Below are 27,327 nucleotides of genomic sequence, written 5' to 3'. Positions count from 1 at the left end.
GACCATGAGTCTCACCCTCTGCAGGACACGTGAAGGAGAGGTTTCGCAGGTCTTTCCTTCCTGCTGCTGTCAACAAACACTGCTAGCCCTGAACACTTGCAATACTGACTTAACCATGTGCAATTACTGTCGTACTCACATGCAATAGTGTCACATTCGTGCATATAACTGATGAAAATGGAGTGTTTATTTTACCATTATTAATAGTATCATCTTGTCTTATGCTAACTGTTTTTTTTTAATTTTATTTAATTTTATTTGTATTTTATTTTTATCTTTATTTAATTTCCCCCTTCATTCCTTATTAGGAAATGAGAGGTTTTGTCCATAGGAGGTTTTGTTTATAAGAGTTTTGTTTATAAGAGTTCTTCTATTAAGAGTGTTTTTTAAACTTCCTATATGTTATCTTTCCTTTCCTCTGTATCTACCTGCATTGCAACAATGAAATTTCCCCATGTGTGGACAATAAAGGATTATCTTATCTTATCTTATAAACACTGACCTTAACTGCAGGCCTGTAGTTCTTTGGATGTTGTTGTGGGGTCTTTTGTGACCTCTTAGATGAGTTGCCGCTGTGCTTTTGGGGAAATTTTGGTTGGCCGATCACTCCTGGGAAAGTTCACTGTTCCATGTTTTCACCAATTGTGTATAATGGCTCTCTCACAGTGGTTTGCTGGAGTCTCAAAGCTTTAGAAATGGCTTTATAACCATTTACAGACTGATAGCTCTCAATTACTTTCTTTCTCATTGGTTCCTGAATTGCTTTGTATCTCAGCATGATGTCTAGATTTTTAGGATCTTTGGTCGACTTCACTTTGTCAGGCAGGTTCAATTTAAGTGAGTTCTTGATTGAGAAAAGGTGTGACAGTAATCAGGCCTTTGTGTGGCTAGAAAATTTTAACTTAGGTGTGTTAAACCACAGTTATGTTTTAACAGAAGGGGCAAATACTTTTGCACACAGGGCCCTATTGGTTTGGATTTTGTTTTCCCTTAATAGTAAATATGTCAGCGTAATCCCTCATTCGCCCAAGAGTGTTCCATTGTAGAAAAAGATTCAGTTGGAGTAATCTGGACACTGTTTTCTAAGGACAAGATGCAGACATAAAAAAAAAGCGAAGTAGTTTACTCTATTGAATGCAGTGAAGAAAATTGTAAAGAGCGGTGTATAGAAGAGACTTAACAGCCTTTTTGATACAAAAAGGTCAAGAGGCTTTATCAGCACAGAACACACACAAACCACTCAAAGACAGTTCGGCAAAGATTCTAAGCAGGAAAAAAGATGGTTTGAAAGAGGAGTTAAAGAGGCCATCTTTGTTAAAAAACAAAATCCATCCTTGAACAGAAACAGGGGTATAAAATTCAAATTTGAGGTTGTTCATAATGGGGTTTTGAATCCATCCCTGGAGAGGTAGACGCCCAGGAGAAGGAGGGAGAGAAAGCCAGGTTACAATAGGAGGCTGATAGCCCATTACAGGACTGATCGTAAACAAAGAGGTAAGTTTGATAGTAAACAAAGGGGACAGTTTCAGGTGAAACCAAAAACACCCTTTATGAGGAGGTCCCGCTCCGGTGGGCAGGTCTTACTCAGAGTAGGATAAATATCTGAGTTTTCGGTCTCAATTTACAGACTGAGAATGACTCTTGGATGAGAGAGTCGAAACGTTTTTTCCTAAAAACAGTGTCCAGATGACAACTGAATATTTTTCTACAATTAATAGTAAATACTTTAATTTAAAAACAAACTACATGTTGTGTTTATATATATATATATATATATATATATATATATATATATATATATATATATATATATATATATATATATATATATATATATATATATATATATATATATAATGTCTAATATTTCTGTGTTTGTGTTTAGGCAATGTCCATGTGCTGTGGATGAATCCTGAGGTTATGTTTGACACAAAGAGGAACACCTTCAGAAACATGGAGCAGAGGAACATTTACATTGGTGAGAAACCTGGGCTGGTAGCATGCCATTAGCATAAAGCTTTGGTACACCGATTTACTCCCTTCTATTATTTCATCAACTCATGTATTTCATCAGTGGAGTCCGGTCAAGGCAATCTAGGCAATCAGTGATTGGCCAATAAAATCTAAAATTACTGTGTGTCACAACTATATATGAACTGTTCTAAAATATATCCAAATAAGCCCGTTTTCCCCTCAGCTCTGCTGCTTGGCTGAACTCATGGTGTCTCTTAGGGGCGCTACAGGCTGCTGGGCAATACTGTGCTGGGAGCATGGTTCGGCCTTTACTTTTTTGCTGCACAGTCTGTGGCCGTGTTCAGAGGCCCGTTCACGCTCCGCTCTTAATTCCAACCAGCCCGCAAGGGCTAAAACTGGACATAAGAAATATTATTTTATCATCACTCTTATTTTCATTGTCAATACCAGCAAGATTATTTTCTCAAAAAACAGTCCAGTAAACAGCATTGTCTTCTGTGAAAAAATCCCAAATAAAGCTTGTCCGATACATCTTTCTGTCCATATCTAATGTTTACACATTTTCACATACATTGTTTTTTGCAGTTATAATAGGTATTTGTGGTCTACAAAACATCAAAATGTTTTTGTTTTTTTTTCATAGAGGAGCTAAAATTGTAGTAAAATAGTTTGGCACATATTTGGATCACATTTTTTCATATGCACATCTGCAGAAACTAGAAGGCCTAAGCTTTCTAATGATGCATCACACTTGCATATGGGCTGTGAAAATCCTCTTTTAATAAGAAATGCCATTTGGGTATGTGTAACTATTGTGCGCGAAATAGGCGGCTAATAAGGGGCTAACATAAGCCTTTAGAAGTAGAGCGGACTATGATTGGCTGAATGAAAACAAACAATAAGGAAAATAAACAAACCAGGGTTTTAACCATGTTTCTAAAGCTACAGAAAGGTTGGCCAAGACAAGTTTAAACTTTAAATTCTCTTACCCAAGAACTGCGGGTTTACTCTAACGTATCTCTCACAGATGTTTCTGTTGGAAGATCGTCTTTTGGATCATTTGGCTCTCAACAAATTGTTGCATGGACGTTTGGACTTCATTTGAAAATTGAGATATTTGATGTATTTTGGATTAAGTGGGATTTATATTTCGGATTTGTGCAGTCTTTTTTATTACACATGTTCTGTGCCAATTGTACGTTTGTTTATTCTCTCTGATTGTAGAAACAAGTCAGTATAATCCCTCAGTTATATCATCTGGACTCGCGGATTGACAATGTCTCTTGGATGAGAGTTGAAACGTTTTGTTTTTCTAAGAGTCCAGATGCTAGAACTGAATTTATAACTGGTTGTGTTTCTTTTTCGGGAGTGTCTACACTGCCATGTTATTTTGTGCCGCGGCTCCTGAAACTGCGGGGCTATTTGACCGCGCCGTTTTAGACCGCGCCGGGTTAGGGTTAAGGTTAAGATTAAGGTTAAGTTTAGGGTCAGGGTTAGGGTTAGGGTTAGGGTTAGGGTTAAGGTTAGGGTTAGGGTTAGCCATGAGGCTATATGGCACTGCCGCGGCTCCTGAAACTGCTGGGCCATTTGACCGCGCCACGGCTCTGCAACCACGGCCTTCTTTTTCTGTGTTTTGTATATTTACGTTTCAAAACTTGAAAAAACAAAAAACAAACAAACAAACAAACAAACAAACGTGCAATTTAATATGCATTTAATTAAGTAACAAGTTCTGAAAAAAATTAAGAAAAGAGTTCAGTAAATGTATGCCTTTATATTCATTGTTACTGAATACATTCATTTGTGGAATCAAAAATGTCCATTATTGTTCTTATCAGTGTTCTTGCGGCCTGGTTTGTTGAGAACTGTATTTTGGCTGTAAATTTACATTTCAATTTGGTAAAAAGTCTGTATTTTGCTGGAAAAAGTATAAACGGTAAACTGCCATTAATACATCTTTTTACTGTTAGTTATCGATTATACATATGCAAACGATGGACCGTATACTGTATATAGATATGGTAACATACTGTTACTGTTACTACAGTATAACCCTATATTTAAAAAAAACGGTGAGTTACAAGCAGCCTATTTGCTACTTGCTGTAGATCAAACCTGTGATCTGTAAATATTGTTTCATTCAAAAATAAAGTATGTATGAATAATCGTTTTTAATTCAACTGTTTTTGACTTTTTTCGGCTGGATTTGAGCGTTTTTCGTCGCATTGTTGTGATGTGAGCTAGCTCCGAGCTAGCCCACCAGCCCCCCGCGTCCTCCGGCCGCAGCTGATGTACGGCGTGTCGTCGGTACACGTTTATATACACGTTTATATAAAGGAATCGCTTTAAATTAACTTGTTTTGACTTTATTCGGCTGGATTGAGTGTTTTTGTCGTGTCGTTGCGATGTGTCTCAGCTCTGAGCTCTCCGGCCCCGCCCCCCGGCCGGCGCCGGTGCGTGTTTACACAAAGGAGGAACTCATGAAACTGCGGAGAACAGTCGTCTTACCCGGAGATCGTCACGTCATCCCGGCGGACATCCTAAGGAAAACGCAACAAAGCAGACGGGCTGGACGTAAACTCCAAGAGAAGAGAGGGACAAACAGGAAGTTGGTTCTCGCCGTAGTCATGGGTAACGTAAGGTCCCTTCAAAATAAAATGACGGAAATAGCGAGCCTCATGCGGTCCCAAAGGATTTATAGGGACAGCAGCGTCTTGATTTTCACAGAGACCTGGTTAACAGCAGAAATGCCAGACTCTATTGTAGGTTTGGACAATTTTCATCTGCTGCGGGCGGACAGAACGAAAGAATGCGGAAAGAAAAGAGGAGGAGGTCTTGCTGTGTATGTGAACACGAGCTGGTCCAAACCCGAACACTGCACAGTGAAGGAGCAGCTATGTAGCAGGGATATTGAACTATTGGCTATTGGCATGAGGCCATATTATCTGCCCCGGGAGTTCTCACATGTGATTTTGATCGCAGTCTATGTGGCCCCGTCTGCCAATGTTGAATATGCTTGTGAAGCACTGCTCTCCTGCACTTGTAGGCTGCAAACACAGCACCCACAGGCTCTCTTCCTCGTCTCTGGTGACTTTAGCCACGCTTCTCCCTCTTCTGTTCTACCAACATACACCCAGTATGTTACCTGCCCCACCAGAAACAATAGAACATTGGACTTGTTTTTTGCCAACACCAAAGAGGCTTATTCCTCTTCCCCCCTCCCTCCCCTAGGCAGCTCGGACCACAACCTTGTACATCTGAGGCCTGTGTATGAACCCATCGTGCGCAGGCAGCCTGTGGTGTCCCGTGAGGTGAGGATGTGGTCTGCTGAGAGCGAGGAGGCTCTGAGGGACTGCTTCAGCACCACTGTCTGGACTGAACTCTATGGCCCACATGGGAAGGACATCAACACCATCACAGAGTGCATCACGGACTACATCAACTTCTGTTTTGAAAACATTGTTCCCTCCCGGACGGTGCAGTGTTTTCCAAACAACAAGCCGTGGATTAACCGTGAACTGAAGGCTCTGCTGAAGGAGAAGAAGAGAGCTTTCAGGTCAGGGAACAAGGAGGAGCTGAGGACTGTGCAGAAGGAGCTGAGGAGGAAGATCAGGCAGGCTGAGGCCGGCTACAAGAGGAGGATGGAGGAGCAGCTGCAGCAAAAGAAAGAAAGAAAGAAAGAAAGAAAGAAAGAGTGTGAAGGAGCCTGAAAACCATCTCGGGCTTCAAAATCCCCCCTGCCCAGACAGAGGGAGATCTACAGTGGGTGAATGATTTAAATGCTCACTTCTTGAGATTTTATCGGTCACCCACCCCTCCCCCTGCACAGCTGCATGCTCCCTCTTCCACAGCTGGAGAATTTGCCCTGCATCTGTTCCTCTTCGCTTCTCTGCCCAGGACCTTCAGCTCCCCACTTCGCCTGGACTCACCCATCCCCCCAGAACACGGTCCCCTTGTCAACCACTGACTGTCACAGCAGCACAGGTGAGGAGTGAGCTGAATAGGATTAAAGTGAGGAAGGCAGCAGGACCTGACGGCATCAGCCCCAGGCTCCTTAAGTCTTGCGCAGATGAACTGTGTGGAGTTATGGAGCATGTCTTCAACATGAGCCTGAAGCTGAGGGTGGTACCACAGGTCTGGAAGACCTCCTGTCTGGTACCTGTGCCCAAGACACTGCGCGCCAAAGACTTCAACAGCTTCAGGCCGGTGGCTCTCAAGTCCCACCTGATGAAGACACTGGAGGTCCTGGACCACCTCCGCTCCACCGTGAGCTCAGCTATGGACCCGCTGCAGTTTGCATATCGGCCATATCGGTGATGGTGGTGGATTTCCGCAGACGCCACTCTGCTGCCCCCTCACCAGTGAACATCCAGGGACGGCACATTGAGAGAGTGGACTCATACAAGTACCTGGGTGTTCATCTGCACCACAAACTGGACTGGACTCATAACACAGACGCACTGTACAGGATGAGCCAGACTCAGGTCTTTTGGAGTGACAGGGCCACTCCTGAAGACCTTCTATGACTCTGTGGTGGCATCAGCCCTCCTGTACGGTGTGGCCTGCTGGAGCAGCAGCATCACAGAGAGGGAGAGGAAGAGGCTGGACAAAGTCATCAAGAAGTCCAGCTCCGTCCTGGGCTTTGCTCTGGACTCGGTGCAGGAGGTGGGGGACAGAAGGGTTCTGGCTAGATTCACATCTATGCTGGACTATGAGTCTCACCCCCTGCAGGACACTCTGTCCGCTCTGGAGAGCAGCTTCAGTGAGAGACTGATCCACCCTCGCTGTGTGAAGGAGAGGTTTCGTAGGTCTTTCCTTCCTGCTGCTGTCAGACTTTATAACAAACGCTGTTGGTCCTGAACACTCGAAATACTGACCTAACCTAATACTGATGTGCAATTCCGTCATATGTGCAATTACTGTTGGAATTCATGTGCAATTACTGTGAAATTCATGTGCAATCCATGTGCCGTCGTGACACATATTCATGTGCAATTACTGTCGTGATCACATGCAATGGTATTTATGTATTTATTTATTTGTCTATGGGAGTTTTTATTTATAGGAGATCTTCTACTGAAAGTGTTTTTCAAACTTCCTATAAGTGATCTGTTCTTCTGTATCCACCTCTGTATCTTCCTGCGTTGCACCAATGAAATTTCCCCATGTGGGACAACAAAGGATTATCTTATCTTATCTTATCTTAATAAAAGGTCCTATATTTAATATTATATTTTTTATCAGCCAACTAGTTTGGAATCCTTAGCCCTGGTTTTTCCTGAAAGAGGTTGTATTCAGGTGACATCACAACATTCTAAAATGGCTATACTTTAGTCATGAAAGTAGCATACAAAGTGAAAAAAAAGCAATTTGTAAGAATCTAAATACCACATCAGCAAACAACATCAGCACAGATCCCTGACTGGATAAACTCATGTGTCTCATTTTTGTCTCTTCTCCAGGATACTCTGTGGCTCTGGCTCCTCGGCTGCTCTCTCAACAATTGGACAGCATTGTAACAGGTTTCCCACTTCCCTTTGTTATGGGTAGAATGTGGAATATAAGTTTTTTTTTAAACATGTATACATATTTTTTTGCACTTCAGAATTTGTTTTGTTGATCCTAGGGGTTTGTTTGATGAGACATACTTTCACACAAAGGAGGAATAGGGTCCTGGGACCACGGTTTAATTCGTTTTTTCTTGGTCAAGGACATATACTTACCATCTTGACCAGAAACATTTATGTGACGTGCTCATCATCTTAGTATTAAAGCCCATATGACAGGTGTTTTTTTCTAATTATGACATTGTTTGGTGAGACAGTCCCTGCCGTAAATAATGATCATAGTTTTTCATCAGTCAAGTTGCAGTTTGTAAAGAAAATTTGACAAATAAAAGTAGTGTTTTACTTCACCTTTGGTGAAAATGAAGGCAGAGACAATTTCCACGCAACCGACTCCTTTTTATTTTAGTTTAGACAGTTTAAACAATAATTTAACAAAATAAACATGCCAGGCGTAATTATTTGTCAAATCATAACCATTGTATGATTTAAATGGACTTTGGCCCTTGTTTATAATCTGGTTGCTAAGTAACAGGTGTGGAATCACCTCTACCTAGAGTGAAGAAAAGTGTTTGAACACACTGCAAATTTGCATTTCACCCTGGAGAGACTCAGACACAAAAGCAGAAAAGATGTTTTAGCAAACTTTATTGCAAAGTTTATTTGGCGCTCAGACCCCGGTGGAAGGCGTAGCGATCATGGGCACTCCATGATCTGATTGAATTAGATACCTTCCCCCAAAAGCCCGGGGTCTGAGCCGCCGTGTTATCGCTGATGCTCCGAAAGAATAGACGTAGAAGCTGACTACGGAGGGGGACGGCAGGGATGCGAGGACGCTGTGATTAGTGGTGTCCCGGGAGGGGCGGATACTGGGGAGCGTATTGACGGATAGGTGAGGGTGACTCCCTGTGGATGCGAAGTGTTTGAGTGATGCGGCTGAAATGGAATGCCTGGAAGTGGATAGGAATTGAGTGAAGACGGGCAAAGGTTGCAGGAGTAGCAGGGAAGTGCCAGCGGACGCAGACGTGGAGGTGCCAGCAGTGGCAGGGCGTGGAGAGCGCCGGCAGACGGCGAAGCGTGGACAGAAGAACGGCAGGATGGGACGAGCTGGCATGCGGCGGGACTAGGAGGCATCGGCAGACGGCGGAAAGGGAAGTGTCGACGGAACGGGAAGTGACGGTATACTGCAGGACGGGAGCAGGGACAGCCGTGAACGTGGGGCACGGACTGAATTAGGGCAGGCCGGGAGTGGCCGGCGCGAGCGTGGCTCGAGAGACGAGGGGGACGGTAATGAGGAAATCTAGAACCACCACCAGTATTTGTTGAGTTGAGACTGCACCGGGGTGCAGGGGATTTTAGGCTGTAGATGTTAGAGGCAGATCGGGGCGATGTACCCCGGGTGCCCACTATGTAGCGGCTCCTAATCTAAACGAGCCCAGAGTAGAGGGGACAGATGCGCGGGAACGACGTGGCCCTAAGGCGTTCTAAGACCAGGGTGCTGACGTGGGCTGGCCTTCTGAAGATAGGAACGACAAGGAATGGGGCGGCAGGAGAGACCGCTGTGCGTGCGGTGACGAGGCAGGGCCTTAACTTTAAGAGATTTTTAGAATTTTAGATTAGAGTAGACTTAACATAACACCCCCAAAGCCAGAGGAGGCGGAAGCGTCCGTGTAAAAGTGCAGTGATTCGAAGACTGAATGATTCTTCATGAAGAAATAAATACTCTTCGAGAAGGGAAGGGTACGGCGCTAGCCAGGTCGAGCCGTGTAGAATGACTGAGATGCTTGGAGCGTAGAGGGGAGGTGCCGGCAGACGCAGAACGTGAACGGGAAGGCGCCGGCAGACGGCAGAATGTGGAGGTGCCGGCAGATGCATAGAGGGGAGGTGCCGGCAAACGGCATAGAGGGGAGGTGCCGGCAGACGGCGGAGCGGGTAAAGCGCCGGCAGACGGCGGAGCGTGAATGGGAAGGCGCCGGCAGCCATGGAGGGTAGAGGTGCCGGCAGACGGCGGAGGGTGAACGGGGAGGCGCCGGCAGACGGCGGAGCGTGAACAGGGAGGCGCCGGCAGACGGCAGAGCATGGAGGTGCAGCCTCGGGAAGGGGAGTCGGGCTTGCCTGCAGATAGCGGGGAGCCGAGCGGGGGCAGGTAAGCTGTGGAACGTGGGTCGCGGGTGAGCAGAAGACGCGGACGGGAGTGGGATGTGGGAGATGGCAGCGGGACATGGACGGGAGCGGGGAAGGAGAGGGACGACTGAGACGTGGGTCGCAGTCGGGAACTTTTTTTTTTCTTTCTCTCTTCTCCTCTCTCTCTTTTTCTCTTTTCTCTTCTTCCTTTCCTTATCTTTTTCTTCCTCTTTCTTTCTATCTTTTTCTTTTTCTCTCCTGTTTTCTCTCTCTTTCTCCCTCCTGTTTCTGGTCGGACGGGAGGCGGACAGGGGGGTACCTGTGGGATATGGGCCACGGACGGGAGGCGGACAGAGGGGTGCCGTGTCAGACCGGACCCTGGATCTGACCCTTGATCTGACCCTTGATCTGACCCTGGACCCGTTTCTGGTCGGACGGGAGGCGGACGGGGGGGTGCCGTTGGACATGGGCCACGGACGGGAGGCGGACAGAGGGGTGCCTGTGGGACATGGGCCACAGACGGGAGCCGGACAGAGGGGAGACTGTGGGACATGGGCCACGGACGGGAGGCAGACAGAGGGGTGCCTGTGGGACATGGGCCACAGTCGGGAGGCGGACAGAGGGGTGCCGTGGGACACGGACGGGAGGCGGTCAGAGGGGTGCCTGTGGGACATGGGCCACGGATGGAGGGGTGCATGAGAGACATGGGACATGAACGGGAGCGGGACAGTGGGCATGGGCAGCGGGGAAGGCGAGGGCTGACTGGGACTTGAGTCACGGAGGGGAGCTGGCCGGAGAGGCTGACTGTGGGACATGGGATATAGACTGGAGCGGGACGGCGGGTATAGATATTACAAATTGGGATGGACGGGGAGTAGGCCTGGCAAGCATGGCCTAGAAAACAAGGGGACAGGTAATGAGAAAATCCCCTGCGTTAAGAGAGAGAACCTGCGCCGTTTGGTGCTTCCCCCACGCCTTTGGGGGAAGGGGGACATACAGCCGCTCCGTGCCTCCTCCGCCTTTGGAGGAGGGAGAGCACGCAGCCACGAACATGAAAATAGTCGAAGCAGACTGAGCGACATGTGCGATTTTACGCCTATTGAGAATGAACTGATTGATGCCCGAAATATCGCTAAGATGTGATTATGCAATAGTCGATAGACAGAATAAGACGTAGGAGAATACTTAATTTCGACTGGGGGCGACATTGGGCATTCGATTTAGGGCTGCATGGCTGCAGCTGGGGTGTCGCCAGCTTGGCCGGGGAGTTTGAATTAAATGGCATGGATTTGGTGCGGTGCTTGCACTGATCGTTTTGCGGTGTCGCTCCGCAAGGCACTAGAACCATGTGACGTCACGGCGCTGACGCGAGAACCCGTATGCTGTGTGTGCCCCTTCTCGTGTGTGTGCGCTCCGTCAGGTGTGGGCTCCGTCAGGTGTGGGCACCTACACGACTCTACGACTCTGGTCGTCTATTGGAAAAAGACATGGTTGAGACTCGAAAATATCACTACGATTGTGATTTGTGCAATATACTCAGATGAAACATTTAAAAATACTTCATTTTGACTGGGGGCGTCACCGGGCGTCCGGCTTGAGGCCCCGCATTACTGGCAGCGAAACCTGGGGCGTAGAGGATGAGAGTGGTGACGCGTGTTGGAGAGCCTGACGTGGAGAGGAGCGTATTCTGGAGCTGCTGAGCGATGTAGCTGGACCCGGTGTCGGCGTGATCCGGTGGAGAGACAGCTGTGGTGCGGGAGGAGCCACGTGAAGGAGATGTCCCGACGCTCGATGCGGAGGAGAGGCAGCGCGGGGATGAGGAGCAGGACATGATGCAGACGTCCCCTGTCCCTCCACCCTCCTTCTTGGCCAGTAAAAACTGCATAACCTCTGGTATAAGCGCAGAAACCTGGAAGAGTCCATGGTGAAGTGAGGGATCTGACTCTCTCAGACGGACGGGGCGGACGCCCACTTGAATGCGATTGAATCCTGACTTCGACAATAACCTGCATGTCCTCCCTTCTCTCTCATCCCCTATTTTTCTGCGTCAGCTCGAACTCTCTTTCTCCGTCTTCATTTTGCCCCGTACACTGAGGGAACTACATTATGATAGATCCATGCGCTTAGGCACGCGGAAACGCGGGGACGAGCCTGACGCGGCTGCAGGTGAGCGGTAGGTACGTTTTATGATTGATTCGTGGCAGAACAAATGATTTATCCACGCCACGAGGAAATATGATAAAACATTTGCTGAAAAAAATCGTCCATACCACCTTTAACGTGGTGGAGAGGTTTGAGCGCCTGAATGATCTATGTTGTCGGGGGCTTTAAGCCCCTGGTAGGGTCTCCCAAGGCAAACAGGTCCTAGGTGACTGGTCAGACCAAAAGCGGTTCAGAAGCCCTTTATGAATCGAGAAAAACCAAGGCCAGTTACGTCGCCCGGATTGGCCTCATCCCGGAGCCATGCCTGGGGTGGGTGCCCACAGGGCCAGGTCGGGCACAGCCCAAATGAGCGACGTTGGAGCCATCCTCCCGTGGACCCAACACTTTCAGAAGGATCCGTAAGGGGCGGGTGCAGAGTGATCTGGGCGGCAGTCGACGGCAGGGGCCTCGACGACCAGATCTCTGGGCACAGAAACTAACTCTGGGGACATGGAATGTCACCTCGCTGGGGGGGAAAGAGCCTGAGCTTGTGCGGGAGGTTGAGCAGTTCCGGCTGGATATAGTCGACCTCACCTCCACGCACAGTTTGGACTCTGGAACCAATCTCCTCGAGAGGGGCTGAACGGTCCACTTCTCTGGTGTTGCCCGTGGGGAGAGGCGGCGGGCTGGTGTGGGCTTGTTTATAGCCCCACATCTTAGCCGCCACTTGTTGGCGTTCACCCCAGTGAACAAGAGGGTCGGATTGGGGACAGGAGTCTCACTGTTGTGTCGGCCTACGGGCCGAACAGCAGTGCAGAGTACCCGGCCTTCTTGGAATCCTTGGGAGGGGTACTGGACAGTGCACCGACCGGGGACTCCGTTGTTCTACTGGGATACTTCAGCGCCCACGTGGGCAATGACAGTGACACCTGGACAGGGGTGATCGGGAAGAACGGCTTCCCCGATCTGAACCCAACTTTGTTTCCGGACGCGTGTCTGCCCCTCTCTTCACTCTGGTGAAGAGAGCTGTCAACCGATCACCACCTGGTGGTGAGTTGGATCTGCTGGCGGAGGAGGAAGCCGGACTGACTTGCCAGACCCAAGCGCATTGTGAGGGTCTGTTGGGAACGTCTTGCAGAGACCTCTGTCGTTAAGGTCTTCAACTCACGCCTCTGGGAGAGCTTCTTCCAGATCCCAGGGAAGGCGGGGGACATTGAGTCCGAGTAGACCATGTTCTTGGCCTCCATTGTCGATGCGGCTTCTCGGAGCTGTGGTCACAAGGTCTCCGGTGCCTGTCGCCGCGGCAACCCCCAAAACCGGTAGTGGACACCGGAAGTAAGGGATGTAGTCAGGCTGAAAAAGGAAGCCTATCAGGCTTGTAGGTGTAATGAGGTCATTGACAGGTATCAGCAGGCCAGGCGGGCCGCAGCTTGTGCTGTCGCAGAGTCAAAAACCCGTGGCTGGGAGGAGTTTCGACTATCGGTCGGCCCCAAAGAAATTTTGGCAAACCGTCCGGCGCCTCAAGAGGTGGAAGCAGTGCTTCACCAACACCGTTTACGGTGCGGGTGGAGACCTGCTGACCTCGACTGGGGATGTTGTTGGATGGTGGAAGGAATACTTTGAAGACCTCCTTAATCTCACTGTCATGTCATCCGAAGAGGAAGCAGAGACCGAGGGCTCAGAGGCTGACTCGTCCATCACCCAAGCTGAAGTCACTGAAGTTCAATTCAATTTATTTTTGTAACGCCCAAAATCACAACAACAGTTGCCTCTGAGGGCGAAGGTTGTTCGCAAACTCCTCAGTGGCTCCGGGGGTGGACGAGATCCGCCCTGAGTACTTAAAGTCTCTGGATGTTGTAGGACTGTCTTGGCTGACACGTCTCTTCAAGTGCCTCTGGACTGACTGACCGACCGGGGTGGTGGTCCCTTTGTTCAAGAAGGGGGACCAGAGGGTGTGTTCCAACTACAGAGGGATCACACTCCTCAGCCTCCCTGGTAAAGGTCTATTCCAGGGTACTGGAGAGGAGAATCCGACCGATAGTAGAATCTCGGATTCAGGAGAAGCAGAGTGGTTTTCGTTCTGGTCGTGGAACTCTGGACTCGCTCTATAGTCTTCATCGGGTGCTCGAAGGTTCATGGGAGTTTTCCCAGCTAGTCCACAAGTGCTTTGTGGGTCTGGAGAAGGCTTTTGACCGTGTCCGCCGGGGTGTCCTTTGGCAAGTGCTCTGGGAGTACGGGGTCCGGGGCCCTTTGCTCAGGGCTGTCTGGTCCCTCTATGACCGGAGCAGGAGCTGTGTTCGCACTGCCGGCAGTAAGTCAGACCTGTTCCCAGTGCATGTTGGACTCCGCCTGGGCTGCCCTTTGTCACCGGTTCTGTTCATAGTTTTTATGGACAGAATTTCTAGGCGGTGTCAGGGGTCGGAGGGTGTCCGGTTTGGGGACCATAGGATCTCAACTCTGCTGTTTGCAGACTATGTTGTCCTGATGGCTCTATCAAACCCGAACTTGCAACATGCACTGAGACGGTTTGCAGCCGAGTGTGAAGCGGCTGGGATGAGAACCAGTACCTCCAAATCCGAGGCCATGGTTCTCAACCGGAAAAAGGTGTCTTGCCCTCTCCGGATGGGTGGGGAGTCCTAGCCCCAAGTGGAGGTGTTCAAGTATCTCAGGGTCTTGTTCATGATTGAGCGTGAGATTGGCAGGTTAATCGGTGCAGCCGCTGCAGTGATGCAGTCGCTGCATCAGACTGTTGTGGTGAAGAAGGAGCTGAGTCGAAAGGTAAAGCTCTCGATTTACCTGTCAATCTATGTTCCTACCCTCATGTATATATATATATATATATATATATATATATATATATATATATATATATATATATATATATATATATAAAAACTCTCACCCTCTGCGGGTTTTCCCCTTTCAAGCTCGGGCCCTCTACCAGAGGCCTGGGAGCTTGAGGGTTCTTCAGTATCTTTGCTGTTCCTACCACTGCACTTTTCTGGACCGAGATGTCCGATATCTTTCCTGGGATCTGCTCAAACCATTTTTCCCGTTTGGGGGTCACTGTCCCAAGTGCTCCGATCACTACGGGCACCGATACCTTCACGCTCCAGGCCATCTCCAGCTCCTTGGTATTTAACCTAACAAGAATATTACATAATTCTGAACAAATTATATCGTTTTTAGACACAATAAAAATGTACGTACTTTGCTGATAGGAGGGGCCTTTGATGGACCAGCTGCGGCTGTCTGTGACACTGAGGCAGGGCATCTAAACAGAGGAGCAACGATGTGAAGGGTTTACCTATTAGCCTTATAGGGCGTGTTCACGCATCGAAGGGAGAGAGACTGTTGTGGAAAAAATATAATCTGGCCCTTTACTTTTTAACTTTCAATCCTATTTCTAATCAGATTTAGTTCTGACAGCCTGACAACCCCTTTTGGCCTGGAAATTTACATGTCCGGACTCCCTGGAGTGGCTTGGAAGTCCCACGTTATGTTTCACACTAGGCAAGACATGTGAATTGAATTAATGCAAATGTTATGTACTGTCTCCTTCCTGAAACCACTGTTCCTTGATGTCCCATTTGCTCCTTCTGTGTGTGTGTGGTCATGTGACCATCTGTGATTTAAGGCAGGGGACAGACGTGGGAAGGGAGGGATTTGGGAGACAGACATTTTGGGAAGCAGGCAAGAGACAGACGCGTGGACTCGGCCTTCCATGAGAATGGCCGAGTCCACACGAGTTTCTTTCTTATATCCTGCTTCCGAAGAGTGCACACGCTTTTTTGCTCGCTCCGCTTGCTATCGCTGCTTTCCTTATTTATTTTGCTTTTTAATCAGTTTTTGTCTTCCAAACATTTTTGCTTTAGACTTTTTCAAGTAAACCAAGGATTTTAAGAACATTTTTCCAGTTTTAACGACATATCTGACGCCAGCGACATGTCCGGGAGAAGAAGGGAGAAAGACTGTGAACGCTGTCGGAAATATCAACAAGAAATTAATGAGCTGAAAACACGGATATTTGTTTTGGAATCTGAAAAAGTTCTTCACGATACCATTCCTGTGTCAACCGACGGTAAGAAGAGCACACTTTTTACAAGAAAAACTGCTACTTTCAACCTAAACCGCAGTGACTCTGTGACGTTTCCAAAACTGTCTAAAGACCAGGCTGTTTCTTGGAACAAACTTGGAGCAAAGCCTAAACGATACAAAGATAACGTGAAGTCACCTAAAATACAGCTCACCAACAGATTTTTACCACTTTCAGAGATGGAATCAAATGAAAAAAGGAAAGATGACGTGGCCAAAATACAGCGAGGAGGATCTGTGCCTGGAGCCAAGGTCACGTTAGTAGGGGACGGCGCGATAAGTCACGTGACGCATGAAAAGATAAACACACATTCTTTTCCAAGCGCCACTGTTTCTGAGATAACGTCACTCCTTCCAAATATTATGGCTAAGCATGGAGGAGCTAAACAGCTGATTGTGCACGTGGGTGCAGTGGACATGCGGCGGGAACAGACTGAAGTTTTGAAAAAAGACTTCTTGAAGTTATTCGATGTGCTTGATAAAATGGAAATCAAAACATTCATAAGTGGACCTCTTCCAAACATCGACAGGAGGATAAACAAGTTTAGCCGGCTTCTTCAGCTGAACACATGGCTGTCCAAAGAGTGTTCCCCGAGAGGACTACACTATATTGAGAACTTCTATCTATTCTGGAAACGAGAGGACCTGTTTAAGAGAAATGGCCCCCACCTATGCAGAGGTGGAGTGAGGGTGCTGACAGAGAACCTGCTCCACGCTCTGAGGCATTGGACTGGGCCTGGACAGGGTCCTGAGCAGATAGTTAGAGAAGAGAGGAATGAGAGAAGAATTCCTGCTCCATCAGCCAGAGACCGAGCCAATGTTTCAACATCAAAAGCACCACAACCTCAGCCTCCACCAAAGGATTCATCAGCAGCTGCTCCACCACCACCAGCAAAGGATTCAGCTCCAGCTGCTCCACATTCACCTCCACCGCCTCCAGCAAAGGAACAATCTTCAAAGGCCTTCAAAGCCCAACAACATCCCTGTCATCGCCCCTGCCTTCACACCAGCCCTGGGTTCCCCCTGCAACATCTACTCCCACTAAAGATTCATCATTCTCCTTCTCATCTCCACTCTCACCCATGGGCCTTCCCAGCCATTTTGAAAGTCTGATCAAATCAGGCATTAAGATGGCTCCACTCACGCCCAATATAGCAAGGGCTATGTCAGTACCGACTACACCAACAAAAGCCCCACCACCCATCCCCCCTCGCCTCTCACCTGGTCCCAAACTCTCCTTGGCTACAAAAGCCCCACCACCCATCCAACCTCGCCTTTCACCTGGTATCTCCCATAGCTAGGATGCACTGGGTCTCAGCGTTGCCGGGACTTATTGTCACATTAAAAATCAAACAAACCCGGGGCCCTATGTAAAAAGAGCCCCCCCTAGTGCTATTTCTGTAGTCACATCATCACAGATATGGAAAAACAAAATGCGAGTCAGGCCCAATCTGAGAAATGTGATTCATATTCCCTGTGAAAAGATAAAGCCCAGTCTCACTGAAACTAGTCTGAAACTTGCTGTGCTAAATGTCAGATCCTTATGTAACAAATCTCTCTTAATTAATAATTTTATTTCTTCTTATAATCTTGATTTTATGTTTTTAACTGAAACATGGCTTGACAAAAACACAGGAAATGTAGTTCTGATAGAATATGCTCCACCCAACTTTAAGTTTGAATCTGAAACACGAGAAAACAAAAAAGGGGGTGGAGTCTGTGCTGTCTTTAGAGATGAAATAATTACCCGCAGGTTGTCTTTTGGGGTGTTTTCATCATTTGAGTATGTATCCTTTAAAATGGAGCTAAAACGGTCTCCATCCATTCTCTTCATTGTTTTATACAAGCCTCCCCAGCACTGCCAAAGTTTTATTGATGATTTTACTGAGATGCTTTCAGTCATATGCACAGACTTTGATGGTTTGGTCATTACAGGTGATTTCAATGTGCATGTTGATAATATTTGTGACAGAAACGCTAAAGAGCTTGATGCTGTCCTTGAAACCTTCAGTCTTACTCAGCATGTGAGAGGCCCCACCCACAGCAAAGGACACACTCTAGATCTCATAATTACAAAGGGGGTAAATATTTCAAATGTTAATGTGATCGATGTTGCTCTGTCTGATCATTTCTGTGTCTTCTTTGACCTGTCTGTTTCTCCCAAACCTCCGGTTGGTCCTGCAGTTGTTCAGAGGAGACACATAAGTGATGGCACAGGTGCACTGTTTATGGAAATGATAAACTTTGAAAATGTCTCATGTTCTAATGTAAATGATTTGTTGAACTCTGTTACATCTAGTGTTTTGAATGTTCTGGACACCATCGCCCCTATAAAGGCTAAAATGGTTAAAAATAAGCAGAAGGCGCCGTGGAGAAATGATGATTCGGTCAGGGCACAGAAAAGGGAGTGCCGCAGGGCCGAACGGAAATGGCGCAAGTCAAAGCTCCAGGTTCAAAAAGAGATTTACAAAGAAAAGCTGAACATGTACAACCTAATCTTATGTAGAACTAGGGAAAGATATTTTTCTGAAATAATTGGAAGCTGCAGTAACAACTCGCGTGTCCTGTTTGCCACAGTAAACAGATTAACAAACTCATTTCCACATCCAAGTGTAATGAGTTTGCATTATTCTTTAATGACAAAGTTCAGGGCATTAAAAATGCTATAAATCCCACAATGCAAAAAATTACCCTAAAACCACCAAGACACTTAGAGCTAACTCACTTTGCACCAGTAACTGACAAAACTGTCCATGAGATCATCACCAGTCTGAGTTCATCTACATGCTGCCTTGATGTGTTACCCACCAAATTTCTAAAGTCTGTGCTGAACAGTTTGTTAGCACCATTCACTCAAATAGTTAACATGTCGCTTCAATCTGGAACATTCCCAATGTCTTTGAAAACTGCGGTCATAAAGCCTCTCCTAAAGAAGAGCAGTCTTGATGCCGCAGTACTGAGTCATTACCGGCCCATCTCTAATCTGCCATTTTGGGGCAAAGTCCTTGAAAAGGTTGTTTACCAACAGCTCACAGATTTCCTCTTAATAAACAACTCATTTGATGTTTTTCAGTCAGGTTTTAGACCTCATCACAGCACTGAGACTGCTCTTGTCAAGGTGACAAATGACATCCGCCTGAACACTGACACGGGCAAAGCCTCAGTCTTAATTCTGTTAGATCTGAGTGCTGCTTTTGACACTGTCGATCATGGGATCCTCTTACAGAGACTAGAGGACTGGGTAGGCATCACTGGCACTGCCCTAAACTGGTTAAGGTCCTATCTGGAAGACAGGAAGTACTTTGTTGAAATTGGTAGCTGTGTCTCAGACCACATGACCCTGACCTGTGGAGTGCCCCAAGGGTCAGTCCTGGGTCCCCTTCTGTTCAACCTCTACATGCTGCCGTTGGGTCAGTTGATACGCAGTGAAAATGTGTCCTATCACAATTATGCAGACGACACTCAGATCTATGTTTCACTATCGGCAGGTGACTATGGACCAGTAGATTCACTCTGTCACTGCATCCAACAGATCAGTGTGTGGATGCAAAACAACTTTCTCCAGCTGAACTCAGACAAGACTGAAATAATCGTTTTTGGCCCACAGAAACAAAGAGAAAGTGTTAGCGGTCACCTCCAGAGTCTCGCTCTAAAACCTACAAACCAAATTAGAAATCTGGGGGTAATAATGGACTCAGACTTGAACTTTAATTGCCACGTCAAATCAATAACATCAGCAGCTTTTTACCATCTAAAAAACATTGCCAAAATCAAAAATATAGTGTCAAAACCAGATTTAGAGAGACTTATCCACGCGTTTGTCTCCAGTAGATTAGACTACTGTAACGGCCTGCTCACTGGTCTCTCCAAACGAGCTATAAAACAGCTGCAGTACATCCAGAACGCTGCTGCTCGGGTCCTGACCAGAACCAGGAAGTATGATCACATTAGTCCTGTTCTCAGGTCTCTGCACTGGCTCCCTGTGGCTCAGAGAAGAGACTTTAAAGCAGCTCTGCTTGTGTACAAGTCTCTCCATGGCCTAGCACCAAAGTACATCTTGGATATGTTAGTGCCATATGAACCATCTCGGACTCTGAGGACCTCAGGGACCGGCCTCCTGCTGGTGCCCAGAGTCAGGACAAAACATGGGGAATCTGCATTTCAGTTTCATGCAGCTAAAATCTGGAACAGTCTTCCTGAAGATGTGAGACAGGCTTCTACTCTGACAATGTTCAAATCTAAGCTAAAAACAGTTTTGTTTAGCTGCGCATATGACTGAAAGGATTTTTTCTTTGCACTCTTCTCTTTTGTTTGTGATTTTATTAGTTTAGAAAATCAGTTGGATTGATAATTTTTAATTTAGTTAATTTTATTGTAGTTAATTTTTATCTTTGCACTCTTCTCTTTTGTTTGTGATTTTATTAGTTTAGAAAATCAGTTGGATTGATAATTTTTAATTTAGTTAATTTTATTGTATTTCTGTTTCTGTAATTTCTTTGTGATTTGAATGCATTTTTCCTGCTGTGTGAAGCACTTTGAATTGCCTTGTGTATGAAATGTGCTCTACAAATAAACTTGCCTTGCCTTGCCTTTCTGATTCAGCCACAAGATTAAACAGTTTACTTTTGAAACGAGACAACTTGCTTCTTTGTCTTATCGAGAGATTTTTGCCACCACAAGACCAGGAGCCGTCCGAATCAGAAAACTTTAAATATGTGACTGGTCTGTCGCCCATTTCATTGTGCGTATCCTCACGAAGATCATAAAGCACATTTTACTGTTGTTTTTATTGAATTAACGTTTTCTTAATGGTCCATTTGCCCCTCCTGCCATGTGTGGCGCTATTTCACCTCTGCCCAACTCTTCCCAAACTTTGCGCAGCGTGAAAATGGACAGACTTCCACGCAAGCTTATGTGTACCGGGCATTATAAATGAGGCCCCTGGTGATTTTCATGGCTGCCATTTGGGGTTAGAAAATTGAGAAGAGGCTATAGTAATGAGGAGGCACTTGAGAATTTCAGCAGCCAACATGAAGAGGATGATTAGAGCTAAAGTTGTGGAGTAAGAAGACCACAGCATTAATATGGCCAAGGTATCAGAGAAGGAAAATGATAAGTTGGATGCCAAGAAGGAGGAAGAGAGTGGTGAGTTAGAGAGCAAAGAGAAGTGTAGCGCACAAAGGCAGCTGAAATAAAGAAGGAATGCAACAATAAGGAGATCAGTTGGAAAGACAAAAATAAAGAGTGAAGAGGAGGACAGAATCAGAATCAGAATAGGTTTATTGCCATTGTCAATGAACAAAATTCACAAAAATAGAAACTTGTCTTGGTGGTTCGATGCAACATAAAACAATTAAACAATGAACTATGAACAAGTCATAAGAATAAGCTACCAGATATAAAAAAATTAAAAAAAAGGCTTAATATGTACACACATTTACAGTTGTATAGATATACAGATGTAGTGCAGAAAGTGAACAGTGCCGTGAATAAATTATAGTTAAAGTGTTTAGGAAGAGTCCAACGGCAGAGGGAAAGAAACTGTTCTTGTGGCGGGAGGTTCTGCTCTGGATGGACCGTAGCCTCCTGCCTGGGGGGGTGGCCTCCTGCCTGAGGGGAGTTGCTCAAATAGTCCATGTCCAGGGTGAGAAGAGCTGTGAGCCGACCTGCTCGTCCAAAGAGAGACGTACTGGTCCTGCAGAGATGGAAGTCCGCAGCCGATCACCTTCTCAGCAGAGGGTACTGTAGTCTTTGTTTGTCCCTGGCTGTGGCTCCAGCGTACCACACGGTGATGGAGGAGGTCAGGATGGACTCAATGATGGCCATGTAGAACTGCACCATCATCTGCGCTGGCAGGTTGGCTATCCTCAGCTGTCGCAGGAAGTACATCCTCTGCTGAGCCTTCTTGATGAGGGAGCTGATGGTGAGCTTCCACTTGAAGTCCCGGGTGATGGTGGTGCCGAGAAAGCGGAGAGAGTCCACGGTGGAGATGGGGGAGTCTGAGATGGTGATGGGGGCTGGGGGGCTGTGATTTTCCTGACAATGGGGAGAAGGAGATTCAAGAGTTTGATAATGAGAGATGGAGAGTGAAGAGGAAAATTGTGGAATAGGAGGATCTTACAGGGTACACTTGGAACACAAGAAACTCCCATTATCATTGCCAACTCATCAGGACAGCCAACTTTTCATGCCCCACCTATTCTAATCCACGGCATAAGGTTTTAACCCGAGTTATTTCACCTTGCCTGGTGTGGAAGAATTTGGATTGCATCCCATGTTTGTTCCACCTTTTGTCTCAGAGTTCCTCTGGCAGGCGTGAGGAGATAAAGAACTTGTGGCTGGTGACTTTGTAACTTTACTGGCCCTCAGTAAACTCACGGGTCAAGTTTATGTTCTGAATGACCTCTATCCTATGATCTGCCACCTGTCTGGTGTGCACCTTTAGTTTTAGTTTCATTTTCAGTTCATCCTCCTTTTCTTCTTGGCTGCTGAGCTCTTCTTCGATCAACTGCATAACAACCTCAAGAGCCTCCTCTTTACTACAACCTCTACTTTTCTTACTCAAAATAACTACTGCTAATATGACCAGAAAAACTCAACCAAAAGGCATTTGTTTTTATTCACACTCTGATATATCTAATATATCAGTCACCTTTGTGACGGCCAATAAGAAGATAAATGTTGATCTTTGAGGTCCACTTGTTTTGACACTTGAGGAGAGTTATGTGTTCACAAAGGGGCCCCAGAGGGGCAGTCACAGGGACTGTGTCACAGACAATCTTTACCTTCAGACCCCCAAAACCATTTCTAATGGATCTGTGTTTATAATAGAAGTCAATGTTTATATGCAGTATTTTTGTACATAAACATCTCCCATTCAAAATGCAATATTTGGCATGAAATTTTGACATACTAGAGTCTAATAAATTTATCTGAGGTTGTCCACTTCTTCTGTTCTTTAATTAAAAAAAAAAAAAAAAAGTATATCGTTTTTCAAAGTGTACCTTTGTGACAAAAAGGCCTTATACGATGAAAAATAAGATTTTTTTTTTAAAGTGTTGGCATGAGATGGCATTAATACACATTTTGCACAAAATGATGACCTGAACGCAATGATATACAATATATATAGCTATATTTTACAAATTTACTTTGATAAGATAAGATAACCTTTATTCCCACATTTGGGAAAGTCCAGTGTTGCAACACAGATTAGGCACAGAAATAAATAATAAAAAACAGATAACTTATTAAAACACTCTTGTAGAAAAACTCTTCTACTCTTAAGGAAAATAAAAATAACACTCTTATTTGAAGCTGTTATATGGACAGAAAATATTGCACCAGGAATGATTGACATTATTTCACAGTATTGCACATAAGTACATAAGTTGACGTGGACAAATTAAATTTGGCGCAGACATTCAGCTTACCATTGTGATCGAAAAAGCCAATGATGGCATACCTTTGTCTGCAAGCATGTTACCGTGGCAACCTGACAAATATTGTCATTGACTTACATGCGTTTTGGTTTCCAAGCAATTTGAATGTGATGAAAAAATGTACTTTGGCACAAACATCCTTCACTAGCAAAGACCACAACTCGAACTAATATTCAAATGTTTATTGACATACGAGAAACTTGAACAACACAAATCTACAGAAATGGATGCAGTTTTGGGGCTTCTGGCGATGAGGGCTGTAGGCTACCGGGCCTCGAGACCCCCATCTAGGTTATTAATTAGAATAATAATTAAAGAGGGTGGGATGGAGGGGCACAAAGTTGGCCCTCAGAGGCGACTGTTGTGATTTTGGGCCTTACAAAAATAAATTGATTTGATTTGATTTGAAAGTCACAAACGCTGATGTGTGTGACCTGGATGCCTAGCAGAAAGGCGCTTGAAAGGGATGTGGTCCTGCTCCCAAACTTAAGATAACAAAACCTCTTCATTTCTTCATTTCTTGCCATTCTATACAAAAAGCCATTTTATTATGTTCAGCGTCTTTGGGTCACTGAAAAGCGCTATATAAATAAAAGTTATTATTATTATTATTATTATTGATGTGAATACCTCTAGCTGCAAGCATGTTACTGCGGCAACCTGACAAACACTGCCATAGACATTTACTTTGTCATAAACACTTTTTAAAACAAATTTGACACACTTTTTCTCCACATGTCACTGAACATAAAAAGCCAATAGGGACATAACTTTATCTCGATCGGTGCGGTCGTGAAAATGTTGAATGTAGTAGTAGGAAGTTGGTACTGTTTGTAGCAGTGTTTTCATCGTTGATCATGATATATTTTTCGTACCCCTGGAACACTATTATTTTACCTGATATTTACCTGATTTACTTGAATGAAGTGTTCTTGTCTGAGTCTATGAAGGATCCTCTTCTTCTTCTAATGGATCTAATGGATGGAATCTTTCTTTGTTCCAGTGTGATTATTTCTTGTTCCAAGTTATGTTCAAGATGTTTATTTTATAGTTTTGTGAACAGAGAAGGCAATCATTCTGCCTGTCAGGACCGCCTTTCCTTCCTGCCACAGGAGGATGATGAACCTGTGGAGTTGTTCAATTCCATGAAGGATGCACACTCTCTAGTAAAATAAACAGTCAAAATCTAGGCCTGATAGAAGTGATGTATTGAGGCGCCATCTGGGGGTTATTTTAGGTCGAATTGAGTACTTCCAAGAAATTGATACTGAGACATGGTGCTGTTCTGTAGTTTGTGACATAATAGAGTTACTGTTGAGTATTAGGTCGATGCGAGAGTATGAGTGTTGAGCTGTAAAATTTATATATTTTCTTTTTGTTGGGTGTTGGGTGTCTATAAATGTGACCATTTTACAATGTGTGTGTGCGTGCATCACTTCTTTAACCTGCCCTGTGTGATTATGTTTGATCCAGGTGCTCCTAAAGACAGCAAACGCGATGCTCGCGGCTCGGTCTTTCTGGCGCTGAAGTCTGGGGCTGGACTCCAAATCCTTCAGAGGCTCAGAGGGGAGCAGATGGGCTCATACTATGGAAGCGCACTAGCAGTGGTGGACCTCAACAATGACGGGTAGAGCTCCCATGGTTTCATGGCTCCAGCATCACATTCAGTAACATGTGTTTTGTGTTCAGGTGGAATGATCTGCTGATTGGAGCACCCTTCTTCTTCCAGCGTCAGCAGGAAGTAGGCGGGGCTGTGTATATGTACCTGAACACTGGCGGGAGATTTAATTCAAGGCCCACTTTGGTTCTCAAAGGTCCTCAGCACTCTGCATTTGGGATGGCTTTGTGTGCAGCAGGAGACCTGGACCAAGATGGATTCCAGGGTAAAGTCCTTATACAACTTATAACAGCACTGTAGTCCAGTGGGATGGGCAACGTCATACAACAAATGTTATAAGCATTTTCCACGCCACCTCACTCACTCTCGCTCCCCTATGTCTCTCTCTCTCCCCTTCTCTCCAGATTTTGTGGTGGGAGCTCCGTTCCATGGTACTGGGAGTGTGATGATATTTAACAGTGGCCCCAGTGGTGTCCCCCCTCAGCCTTCACAGGTAATACCAGTACACACTGTCATCATTTGCTGATTTTTGGCACTTAAAGCTGGGGTAGTTGTTGTTGAAGTTGGGTCTAAATCACTGCTAATTAGACTGCAGACACTGAGTGTTTTTTTGGTTTGTGTGGATGCTTCACCACAATGCTGCCCCGTAAGTTATAGCTGTGGGGAGCAGTGGCGGCTGGTGATTTTTTTTTTAGGTGGGGCTATTTAAAATTTTGAATTTTGTAGATGTGATTTCCTGCATTCTGGTGCATTTTAGGCATACTTCTCAACCTATTTGTCATCCCAGGGGGAGATAACGCGTAGTAAAGCGGGAGATTCCCCCCCAGAGCGACGGCGGTAAAGTGGCCCGCACAAGAAAATCTGTTGCGCGATGTGGCTGTTAATTACGGTAATCGTAAAAAGCACGGCAGTGGTGTTTGCTAAAACCACACATAACTACTAATTTACCACAACATTGTGTCATCCCAAACAAAAAATCGAATCAGCCATGCAATAGCATAGCGCTCCGTTAAAACTAGTGTGCTCATATTAAAACTAGCTAACTAGCTCGCTAGCCGGCATCACTTTGTTTAATCGGCTGTCACTCCGCTATTAACGGAAAATACCTTTCAAACTCGGTGATTGTATTCACAACTAATGTGTCTTTCATCCTACCAAATATAATGAAACGGTATGTAGTATTGCACCCGAGAGCCAAGCGGGAGCAGAGTTTTGTTCGGTTATCCTTCAATCTACTCTATGTAAACAATGACATCATGAATCCACATGGCTGAGCAAAATACTAGAACTTCCTATAAATATCACAATTTCATCGCCACAAAAAAAATTATAGCCTACCTGATGTATGCTGTGAGTGAACCTCTGGGTGATTCCTGCCATGAAGACAGAGTCCAACTATCACACGCACAATCTCAGGAAAAGGTTCTGGTGTGTGTTTTCCCCTTTTCTCTCGTCTGTTGGGTTATGTTCACTTCTGGCTTGTCAGGTCCGAGTTGTTTTACAATGAGCTTTTCCTCAAAAGTTCTTCTTCAAAGGGATGCAGATGTAAGGATTTGACTGAATTTGCGAAATGAGAGATTATTTAGAAAATAAAATGAAAATATAGCCGCAAGCGGCAATGATCGGCCCTCGCCATGCCGCCGGAACGCTGCCACCACGCCGCAAGAGGAGGGGGCGCTAACGCGCCCCCAATTGTCCTTTTATTACACCTACTGCTGAATCTGTGACGCTGTCACATCTTCTCTCCTTTGTTTTACCATCAAAAAGCAATTTTATTTTGAATTCTTGGCAAAATGTGCGGCTTTGCCGCACAGACACCGTGACTCTTTGAATAAAAATGTGGATAACTTTTGATGGTTCACCCCTGAAGATGAGTCTCACCAAATTTCAGGTTAATAGGGCTAACGCCCTAAGAGGAGTTCATGAAAGTCTAAAGTGTAAACATGTTCTGGCGATTTCCCCATTGGAATAACATGGGAGGTTTTGGTCATCGCTACGGCAAAGCCGTAACAATTATGACATGGGTCTCATTGACTTATTTGATGGGGATGCTAAAATTGAGTTGTGTGTCAAATTTCATATAATTTCGCAAAACTAAACATTTAACCTCCATATGAAATCTGTAGGGGGCGCTGTTGCGCCAAATTAATTTATTTCACTTCAAGTAGGTTTAGGGCAAAGAGTTTAACAACTGATTCTAATTTGACGCAATTCGGACTTTATCTGCGCAAACGGCAGAGATGTTAAATTTGGGAGATTTCTGAAATTCTAGCTACAGTTTGCGGCTTCGCCGCTCAGAGACCGTGACAGGTATCAATGTAATTTGAATAACTTTTGATGTCCCACTCCACAGTAGCATTTTCACCAA

At 45.6% G+C, this 27,327-nt stretch overlaps 1 protein-coding gene across 1 annotated transcript in view; it reads left to right on the top strand.

Moving 5' to 3' along the window:
* LOC140357838 (integrin alpha-3-like) overlaps window positions 1-27,327 on the top strand; it is a 175,486-nt gene that overhangs the window by 50,467 nt on the left and 97,692 nt on the right. The window contains exons 6-10 of the mRNA XM_072442357.1: window positions 1,886-1,978; window positions 7,437-7,496; window positions 24,815-24,968; window positions 25,031-25,224; window positions 25,364-25,452. Coding sequence (XP_072298458.1) covers window positions 1,886-1,978; window positions 7,437-7,496; window positions 24,815-24,968; window positions 25,031-25,224; window positions 25,364-25,452 — 590 coding nt within the window. The remainder of the gene's footprint in view (window positions 1-1,885; window positions 1,979-7,436; window positions 7,497-24,814; window positions 24,969-25,030; window positions 25,225-25,363; window positions 25,453-27,327) is intronic.

The sequence above is a fragment of the Eucyclogobius newberryi genome, unplaced genomic scaffold (assembly GCF_026437365.1).
Source record: "Eucyclogobius newberryi isolate DKJ021-1_F unplaced genomic scaffold, fEucNew1.0.hap1 SCAF_13, whole genome shotgun sequence".
In the NCBI taxonomy this organism is placed as follows: Eukaryota; Metazoa; Chordata; class Actinopteri; order Gobiiformes; family Gobiidae; genus Eucyclogobius; species Eucyclogobius newberryi.
This window is presented reverse-complemented; position numbering and strand designations above follow the sequence as displayed.